Consider the following 10,868-nt stretch of genomic DNA (forward strand, 5'->3'; position numbering starts at 1 on the left):
TTCCCGAATTATAAAATGTAAATCTTTCCAGAGATCGCAATCCCTATTATTACCACTACAGACAAAACTTCAACATTGATGACGGTTACCGATCCCACCAGAAACCATGTGTTTGCTTCAGTTGAGAAGCGCGAGGTTTGTGTTTACATCCCACTGAAGCTATCTTACCGCTAGCTAATCCGACCAACCGTACCGGCCGCGCGGTGTTGGCTGTGAGCGGTTGATTGACAGCTATCAGTGATGATTGACAGTGTCTCCATGACGACTAAGTGAAGGATCTGCCCTCGCCCAATCGTTTAGAAGGCAATTGGCGATTGGGCTGCCTGATGTGTGTGATTGTAAGGCCCGATTTCTGCAGCCCTTGTGATAAAAAGTGACACATTAGGTGATGGTGACCACTCCCCAATGCTTTCTGTTTATAATAGTGTCGATGTACGATCGCGCTTAAAGAAATAACATCCTAGGAAGGGACTCGACAGTTACCAGCATTTCTTTAGCGTCGTCGGAGAGGCGTCACACCACCCGAACAGGACTCATGTTTGGACTTTGTGGAGTCGATACCCCCTTACTCCCAGCGATGTTCCCCCTCCCCACCCTACATTTCACCCCACAGCAAGTTGCAAAGGTGTGTGAGACGTTGGAAGAAAGTGGAGACATTGAAAGATTAGGACGATTTTTGTGGTCACTACCCGTCAATCCGTCAGCATGCGAGGCACTTAACAAGCACGAGTCGGTCCTCAGGGCGCGAGCCCTTGTGGCCTTCCACACGGGCAATTTCAGAGACCTGTACCACATTTTAGAAAATCAAAAATTCACGAAAGAATCCCATGCCAAGCTGCAAGCGATGTGGCTGGAAGCTCACTATCAGGAAGCCGAAAAACTACGAGGACGACCCCTAGGCCCTGTTGATAAATACAGAGTCAGGAAGAAATATCCCCTACCCAGAACAATCTGGGACGGCGAACAGAAAACCCATTGTTTTAAAGAACGCACACGGAATCTTTTGAGGGAATGGTACCTACAAGACCCCTACCCCAATCCCACGAAGAAAAGGGAGCTCGCCCAGGCCACGGGCCTAACGCCTACCCAAGTTGGGAATTGGTTTAAAAATCGAAGGCAGAGAGACAGAGCGGCCGCCGCAAAAAATAGGTAAGAAAACCTTTTAATACATATATTTTTCACACACCCGTCTCTGAACACCACTTGTACACAAACATATTTGAAATCCTATTCTATATTCAGTAATATTCCCTAACTAAGAGAAACATTGTATGACTGCTAAAGCGACGGTTAAACGGTATATCAATATTTGTATTTATGTCTCCGTCCAGGAAGCTTAAGGCGAATGTGTCCTGTAAATATTAGTTCTTTTGTTCATTATATTATTCAGTATTTTTTCAGAAATATAAAAAAAATAGTTTAATGATTTAAGGGCTATGAGTTTCAAGAGCTATGGCGGACAATACATATCTCTTATGTAGAAACACGATTCATGCGTGACTAGTTCATGCATTTTAACATATATAGAACGTTTCGGAAACATGGCATGTGTTTGTGTGTTCTTTTTGTATGGAAACGTGTTCTGTTTACTCATCAATTACATTTTCCAAAATTGTTAATTTAAAGGTACAGATGCAACAAACATCAATGTTTTCATTCGTCATGCTACTGCTACTTGAATGCGGTGTATGCTTTACTCAAATACGTGAAACCTGTGACCTCATTTATATGAAATGTATTCCGTATTTGTCTTCATAACAAAGTTTATTCTGACGCACTTATTATACGCACAAGCTATGCAACAATTCGTGAATTTTAAGTAAAACTTTCGCCGCACCTGCCACGTTTGAGGAAATAGCTTGTCGCAAAATTCAATAAATTGCTTCAGGCAAACCTGAATAGTCTAGTTACTATTGTAATTGCTTCAAATCATATTTTACAGGATGCACTTTGTGATATTGGAGGGTATTTTCCATATGAAGCATATAACATACGATTTTACTGGTCGTCGTAATATTGATTGATATTATTTAACCTGATAAATTTTAAAATCATGTTTTTCATTAATATTAATTTTATTCATTCAGAAATTGTAATACTATTCCACATACCTAGCGTAATCACTACACAGCGTGTAACAGATGCATCTTAAGTATTAGAAGTTGTAATATTTCTGTAAGTATATGAAAGGTTAAATGCTAATACGAGTAATTCGATATCTGCTGTAATAATATATTAAATTAAATCATGTCGATCTAAATTCCATGTCGTCACCAAGTTGACAAGTATGGCGATGATTTTCATAGGTCGTTAGTTCACCTAAAATAAGACAGGCTTCATGTCATACTATTCATGCGTTCTACTTCAGTCATGTAATCAGTTTTCCCTATTTTATCGTAATTCAACCAATCGCGATTCGTTTATCTAATCCACGGAAGAAAAACTATCTGTTATTCACGATGGACTTATATAAACGGTTAAATGACTATTGACGGGAAATATGTTAATTTTACATGAAAACACAATAATGAGGATAAACAATGCAATGTGCATCATGTACATCCTTCTTGTCCATAAAGAAACTCGCGATTAAGTTGCGGGACTACACATCGGGGTCGCAAGTGACAATTGATTAACACACTTACTTGTAAATCCATCACGCTTGCTAACATGGTGTCAATTTCGATCACACTTTATACATTCTAAACAATAAAACTCTCTTCCGAGTAGATTAGCTCATGTAAATACTTATCAATTTCGTAGCTATCGCGTGATAAATACTACCTATGTGTTAATTACAAGAACACCTTGACGAACAGAATCACGGTCTTTGGAGAGCATGTGGATTGCAGTCTTGAAGACGGCGTGTTCGATTAGATCCTTAGGGAAGAAGGTTAACTCAGCAGCAACCGCTCGTCGCCAAATAAATTTTTCATATTTGCCTGCAGATACAATCCAATCGAATCTTAATGTTTGACCTCACCCGTACCTTAAATTACATGCATGGGAGGCATGGCAAGAGATTAGGCAATAAAAAACACGGAATCAAGTCTGGCAAGCCTAACTAGTGAATTTTAGAAGCGACTGCTACCAATATTCTCCTAAGATCATAGCTTTTTGTCCTTTTTATAAGAGATATAATTTGGAACAATACTTTCAGATCATTTCCCATATTAGAATTTCAGTGAATCCACTTTTATACATGGTTGAAGATTATAACAACGTAAAACTATTACTTCCATACTGTAGAGTGAGTATAAGACAAGTTTTGTACAAGATCGTGCTCTTACAAATAGGAGTTTGTTCAACGAACCTGACAAATAAATCAAGCCGCCCTCGCCCTGTATCATAATAAAACTGACGTATTATTCCAGAGTGAAACATGTTTTAAAAATTTCTATAGCGTGGTTATTTTCATTTAGCATATCTATATATCATGACATATATTAATGCCATATTTTAGATATCACACTCTAAATTCAATACAATGTATTTGCTAAATAAACTCAAATATTTTATTCATTAAATCTTTACTCGATGTCCAATACCTATGAAATACCTCTATATCTTGGATACCAATTAATCCCCTTTGTGTTACAGCATACTTCCGATTTGATTGTAAATCTTTGTAAAATGCGATAGGACAATTCTAGTTTAGATATTGAAAACTGAAGACAGTAACTTTCGTGCAATATCAGCAACAAGGAGACAATCAAACCTCTCCATGCTGACGTGCGGTTGATTGATGAGATTTCCACGATACAATTTCCATCGGAAGCAAATTTTGAAAATGACAGAACACTGTCTTGTGTTAAAATTCTGTCTCGAAGCACGAATAGTATTTATAAGACAGGCGCGTTGTCATTTCGAAGTGATATCAGCAACCGAGGGATAGACATGTCTATTATGACCAAGTCAATTCAATTTTCTACTTTATCAAATCTGCCACTTGTTTAGTGAGTGTCTTATTGTGTGTAAATATCTTCCCCGTTAGTTCACAGTGGTTAACATGTCATACTGTAGATGGTAAATGTTATTTATTAGAAGGTTTTCGCTGACTCTTCCAAACCTTTTGAAATATACAATGACACATCACAGATGTGCTTATCAGATACGTCCCTATCTACTCGTTCCGTTAACATGTAGTTGTTATAAAAACGATGAAGTGCAACTATATATCACGTAATAGGTTTTACAGAAACAATAAATATAATTCAGGTTAATAACGTGGGTCCAAATTAAAGATAATATTGTTCCCCTGGATGATAACAAAATGAGTGTTTATTTCAATTTTATCATGTCTTTGACACGTGGTAGCGTTTGGCCATTGTCAATTTCACACCGTGAATGATGTACATGACACACCTGTCTATTACAGTGCGATGTCTATACAATAACGATTACGGCTAAGATAAGCACGTCCCTGTTTCCCCACCTTACTATTTACCTTAGCCACCCGATAATCGGATAGTGACACCTCCCCTACCCCCATTCGTCCCTCCCCTCCGCTCCATCCCCCCTCTAGGGTTACATTCCTCGGTAAGAATACTTGACGTCCATAGACCAACCCGTGGGAATAGTGAGCCGTGTTGCTTAACGAATTAGCACATAAAATCCGTCCTGATTGTCTTATTGCGCTATGTTGCTTGCTAATCTACAACACCCCCTAGGGTAGCATTTGTTATGCGTGTAAGCTTGAATGCTCCTTACGGGGAACTGACACGTGCTTGTTTGAATTATATATTTTCTACGATACTTCGAATTCTTTGCTTTGTTTCTTATAAAAATATTAGCGTTAAGAATATGATGCAGATTTGACACACTTATAACCTCTTTTGAATACAGGAGTGATGGATAATAACGAGTCTTGTTAAAATATCAACGTTAAAAAAATATACATAGAAATACGCATGAGTGTGGATAGATGAGAAATAGACAAGAGTTATTTCGGGGTTACATCGGAATTGGGGATTTTTTAAAAATAATTACTTGTGAAGGAGTTCAGTGTCAGTTTACAGAGATGGCAAGTTAGACAGAGCAGATTTATCTAGAAACGTTTACTCAGAAAATGAGAGGGGGGTTGATATTTGCAATTGACATGTCAAATACATCATAGATATCAGCGAGGACGAGTCTGATGAAAGCTACAGGGACTAAAGCTTAATTGTAGCCTAAATGATATATTATGACCATGGGATCTAGTTGAAAGGTTCCAATCCTTCTTTTAAGCTAAATTCCACATTGAAAGGGGCAGAATTTCCTTGAATGGAGCTTTAACGAAGCAACCCTCGAGCCTCGCTCAAGTGCGCTCCGACTGGTCGTGTGTTTGGTTAGCGAAGACCGATCCAACGGTTGGCCAACTCTTCACTGGTAAGGGTTGTATAGGAGACTTATTACTCGGAAAACATCTCACAACAAGAAGATAGAAATGTATAGCCAAAGGAAACTAAATGAGACTACTTGTCTTTTTTCTTTAATAATATCCCTGGTACCTGCTATCGACACGACTCGGGCGACAAAAAGATAGCGATTTCACCGAGGTTTGAAATTGACACGGTCAAGCATCAATCAATGGTAAATGACTTAGGTGTCGCGCAGTCACGACTCGTAGGGTCCGTGATTGGCGGAAATTGTTGCAAAGTTGACGCAACTTTTCGGTATCCAGCCAAAGTAAATTCTCTGATTAATAGTGATATTTCCGATGTTGGTTTTGCGTGAAATGCATCCAATTTCTCTTGCAATTGACGAAGGTCGGTTTCAGCTGATAAAGACACCTCGGTTCCAAGCCCTTAAGATCAGCGTATCGATAAACAAACGTGCAAGTAATTACAAGAGATGATATTCCTCTGAAGATGAGCCCTTTAACAATGTTGAAATGAACAACGGTTTTATTACCGAATCGCCTCAATTAAGCACGTACCTCTGAAATTGACAATCTTTAAACTTGGCCGAGGCTGTCTCTCGCTGGCTTTGTTCCTCCAGCCTCGGATCACATAATTTTTGGTGAATCATTTCCAACAGTTTTTTTCTGTTTTGTTGATATTAGAATGAACCCCATAATAGTAATCGACATTTCATGAAATTCTGTTTGCATTGACTGAAAAGTTTGAAAAACTTTCGGATTAAGAAAAGTACGAGCACTTGTTTCAAACATTTACAAACTGGTGTTGTTTTACACTTATACCATATTAATAAAACTTGTAATGCATTGAAAAATATTTGAAATATAGAAATAAAATGAAAAACACTGACGTTTTGAGATACATGTATGTATAACGGAAAAGAAAATTAAACGAAAATACAGCTGAAAATTTATAGAAAATTTCTAATAATGGCTTTTAAATTGATAGTAAATATTTTCAGATTTTTAGTATACACCCATCTCTCATAAGTCATTAAACAGGGATTGCCTGTAAATATCCATGTACATGCGGTTTTTTTCAATTATTCATACCCGATCGAGCATTGTTTAGTTTTAATTAAGTCAATACTAAAAACCAACAGTCATAGGTACAAGTTTGATTTCAATACCACTGGCGGTTTTGATGAATATTTTATTGTGCATCGCCAATTTGACAGGGATATTTGTCTGTTGTTATAAAAAGCATGGTATATATACAGAATCGATGATCATAAATATATTTCCCCATTAACAAACTATATGATCTGTGGAAGATGCGAGGAGCTATAGAATAGTTGCATTGTCCGTGTGTACTTTGGACACATTAAATACGAATGAAGCGCATCGGATATTCATTGAAACGGAACTTGGTTTAATGCAAACATGTTATGAATAATTCATATCGTGTACATTTACACTCCGCCCACTCCCCGTGTTTATTTATGCAAAACGTTTATTTAGTTACACTAGTATATTTCATTGTAACTTTCAAATGAGACTATTTTCAATCAGCAATATTTTTGGAGTCAGGTGTATTATTTATTGTATGATGGGGTGTTTGATAAGTCAACAAATTAAAAAAAACAATTTCAATTATAACAATCTCTATCAGGCATGTAATTATGTAATGTTTTATTGCAACAGGTGCGCGCAATAATTAAATAATGAGCGCAGTTGAAATTGTGGCTAACCTAAGTTTGCCCGTTAGTGTTTTAGTGTTAACATTTTTTTAATATAAAATGATAAGTTTCTTAGCCTTTTTAAAATCCGTTTTACATGTAAATGTGTTTAGGCGTTTGGTTATAAATACAAAGTGGTTATTGTACTTGTACATGCCTAAACTCCTTTTTCTTACATACATTGGAAAATAAATACATTTCGTAAACCTTTCTGTACAGCATAGGACTCTAGTTTTATAGCCAAACCTTTCAAAACAATAAGTGTATATCTATATAGTCAAAATGCTATGAATGCAATTCTAAGTCCGAGGATCATTCAATACATGCTACACACGGCGGCCAGGCTCGATTGATAATTCGTAGTCCTATTATTTATGAATCATCGTGCTTGTCGGAAATTGTATAGCTATTAGTAAGGGTCAAGTTTGACACGTAATAACGTGTTTTCGTTTCAGTTCGGTATTTAAATTTCACCTAAATGAAACATCAAATTGTGATATACTCGACCTTCCGTTTATAATATATGCCATCCCACACGCAAAGTCACAAAGTGATTGCAATATCTCGCATGCCTCATCACAGAGATAGACTTCATATCGCGACTACGGAAAAACCCTGGCGACAGCCAAACCGAGCAATTTAGCCGAATGTCATGTTGTTGTGAACCTGTCAGTTTAGATGGTAGTAATTGCCTTAATTCAGAAAAAAATCCGAGCAAATCAACTGCAATACCTCCAGCAAAAAGGTAAAGTGTCACTGAGTTCGACTGGCTTTTTTATTGTAGTAAATGATTTGAGACTGATTCGGAATATGTTTTACAAAACATTCATTGTCATGTAGTTTTCAAATACATCTCGCGTTATATTAAAAATTACCTTTCTAAGAATGAGTCATTTAGTATGTATATCACAATTAATCATTTTTAAGATATGGTTATTTAATTAGCATATATAATCGCCCATACAAGTCTTCACATGTTCAGTTTTGTGTTATGATATCATTGATATACTATAAATACACTTAATGTAACTGATGATTATGTATTGAACATAATTATATTATATTGTTGAACGAATGCACGTTTATCTTCGCTCAAACGACTTGAAACGATAAGGAGAAGTGTATACACTCTTACTTTTATTTCAACCATACAATATAGCAGGGTGGATATGTGATTTGAAATCGAATACCGTATTGATAGACTAATTGAGAAATTTTTTTTGAAATCCCGACTTCATAATTCCCATTTTCAACCAATATAACTCCCCAAAAATAAAATGCAATCGTATATATTTTCTCTTAAATAGCTGTATACCCTTGGTAAGTTATGTTTGAAATTAAATCAAAACTATTGCTGAGATAATAGTTATGACAGTTTTTGTTTTGTTAATGTATTGAACAAATAACATGAACAGTAAAGGATTAATGATGTAGAACAAAGGTGTCGCAGCGTCGATATCGAATACATACGTTAACTGAGGTTTTACTATACACATGTAGCATTTAAACATATAAACGAAATACAATATTGCGGGTTTCTAACATGACAACTATTTCTATAAATACAAATATATCAATCAATCAAAAAAGATCGTTTGGAAATAGTTCTCTGAAACAAACCAACGGAATTAACACTATTTTGTACTGCACTTATTTTCGCTTAAAACGTTTTACATATCATTATGGTGTTCGTCCAGTAAATTAATCATAAAAGTCAGTATTATCGGCATTCCCGCAAATCTCGTTATTACAGATTTGAAGATGTGAATACACTCTGTGAAATTCAATTTCTGAGATCACTATAACTGCTTTCCCGTCTCATTCCATTTATGCAATCTAGTTTGAACGATAAGGGGCGCTGGTCCTGTAATCCTCTTCACAAAGTTCCATTTATCAGTCAGTTTTGATTAGATTTGATATTTTCTCATTTTTTCCAAATTATATGAGATGTTAGATAATGTAAACCCATTACAAGATATTCGCCTGACTGTCCACTGACCGCTTACACTAACGGTATTACACGTCTCAGTTGAGATGTTCTCGGACGCTCAAAATCTCGCGAGACTACGAACGACGACGGCATATGACAATACACGATTTTGAAATTTACTTTATGCTACTGTTTTCGATTTTCTTGTGTTTGTGTCCTTTCACATCACACAATAATATTTGTTTAAAATAATGAAGTAATCTGTTTTGTAAGAAAACTCATCTCCGTCTGAGTTAAAATTACACGACGGCTTGTAATATGTAATATACTTAATCAAATTTACAGCTTAGGGTATTTGACTACAATGAAAATCAAAAGTTATTTTTTCTGTAATTCAAATACAATATTTGTAATTTTAATTTTGTTTGTTTCAGATTACAACAACAGGGGCAGTTATCAGCAGCAGATCGGCTCAAACTTCAGTCAGACCCAAGCTTGTCACGTGATGACATACGATCGTCTTCGTCGGCAGACGCCGGAGTGTGTCAAATGGACTCGGATGATGACGACGATCTATTTTGTGATGATTCGCGTAGTGATACAAGTACACCATCCACAAGTGCGGAACACCAAGACATTGAGCCTCACGCTTCATGATCAGCCAATCAAAAGACAGTTTACACACAGTCATGGCTAAGCACCAGCGTCGAAGACATCACTCAGGTATCGTCTGCTTTGCACGTTATATCACGTGATCAATGCCACTAAGAAGAGTGAAATGACAAGATGGCGAAATATTAAGCAACCCCCCCAGCAGACGATTGACCATGGTGGAACTTATGTCTCACTCAAAGTGCTGTCGTGACGATTCCGGCTGCAATATTGACAAATTTGTTCAGTCTTGATCATCAATTTAGCTGTCGTCTGCTTACAGTTCTGTTTGTCTTATTGGTCAGTCTCGGCTCGTGACGTCATGTTTATTTTGGGAGGAATCTTCCCTTCCGCTTGTTGTAATGGCAATTTCTTTAAAAAGGATGTCTGACAAAGTTGTGTCCCCTTTGTAGCCTTGAACTTTAAGACAGTCACTCACGGAGAAGTCAATCTAGGACCGAGCTATGTGGATGATGAAGTCCCTCCTCTGGTCGCCAAGGTAACAGCAAATATCTGGTCTGCGCCGTTCCTCCCCAAAGACCAGATTCCGATTGTGATGAGACTGATAGAAAGACATATATTTATGTGAAATGTGTTATGAAATATATGAGTATCAACGAAGGAGAAATGTCGAACGAAATTTTGACAATCTCAAAATATTGTGCTAATCTTTGGCAAACCAAAGCAAACCTTTGAACTAAATTAACCCCAAATGTGTATATGTACATATTTAAGTTAATGTCTTGAGAACCTGGTGGGATGTTAGATTCTCTTTCAGGCGTAATGAGATCAGTCCAAGCGGTTGTTCTATACCACAATCTCATTTTTGTTATTAAAGTATGTTATAATCACAACTTACATGTTTGTTATGTTTTGAATGTTCAGTAAATATCGTTAGTCATTACACTTTGTCGATGAAAAACCCAAACAATGCAAGCGTTTCTTTCATCGTTTAAGTGTTCAAAAAGAAATATAAACTGTGATCAAAACAGATCAGCATATTAAAGTATTCCGCACGAAAATAAAAAAATAGTCCTTATTTCTCTTAAGAACATATATAATTGTCATGTAGTGTTTTTTCACAAATAGGTGATGAAATGTTTTGGTATATAGAACTCCTTCATCGAGATTTTATCATCGCAAGTTTCTTTAATGAAGTAATAATTTACATTACATTTGAATGGAATCTCTCCTGTCTGATGTCAAC

At 36.5% G+C, this 10,868-nt stretch overlaps 1 protein-coding gene across 1 annotated transcript; it reads left to right on the forward strand.

The window, feature by feature from the left end:
- The first annotated feature begins 410 nt into the window (after positions 1 to 410).
- On the forward strand, positions 411 to 10,488 carry LOC139442892 (homeobox protein SIX6-like). Its single transcript, XM_071223800.1, has 2 exons — positions 411 to 1,149; positions 9,445 to 10,488. Exons 1-2 carry the CDS (start codon positions 536 to 538, stop codon positions 9,665 to 9,667), a joined length of 837 nt encoding a protein of 278 aa, XP_071079901.1. The 5' UTR covers positions 411 to 535; the 3' UTR covers positions 9,668 to 10,488.
- The last annotated feature ends 380 nt before the right edge of the window (positions 10,489 to 10,868 follow it).

Source organism: Haliotis cracherodii, unplaced genomic scaffold (genome assembly GCF_022045235.1).
Source record: "Haliotis cracherodii isolate W230 unplaced genomic scaffold, xgHalCrac1.p SCAF_5, whole genome shotgun sequence".
Classification (NCBI taxonomy): domain Eukaryota; kingdom Metazoa; phylum Mollusca; class Gastropoda; order Lepetellida; family Haliotidae; genus Haliotis; species Haliotis cracherodii.

What these genes read in the sequence shown, in the direction of transcription:
- LOC139442892 (XM_071223800.1), top strand. Translation starts at nt 536, where the DNA reads ATGTTTGGACTTTGTGGAGTCGATACCCCCTTACTCCCAGCGATGTTC. An exon ending in GCGGCCGCCGCAAAAAATAG is followed by an intron (nt 1,150 to 9,444) that starts GTAAGAAAACCT and finishes TGTTTGTTTCAG; the next exon opens with ATTACAACAACAGGGGCAGT.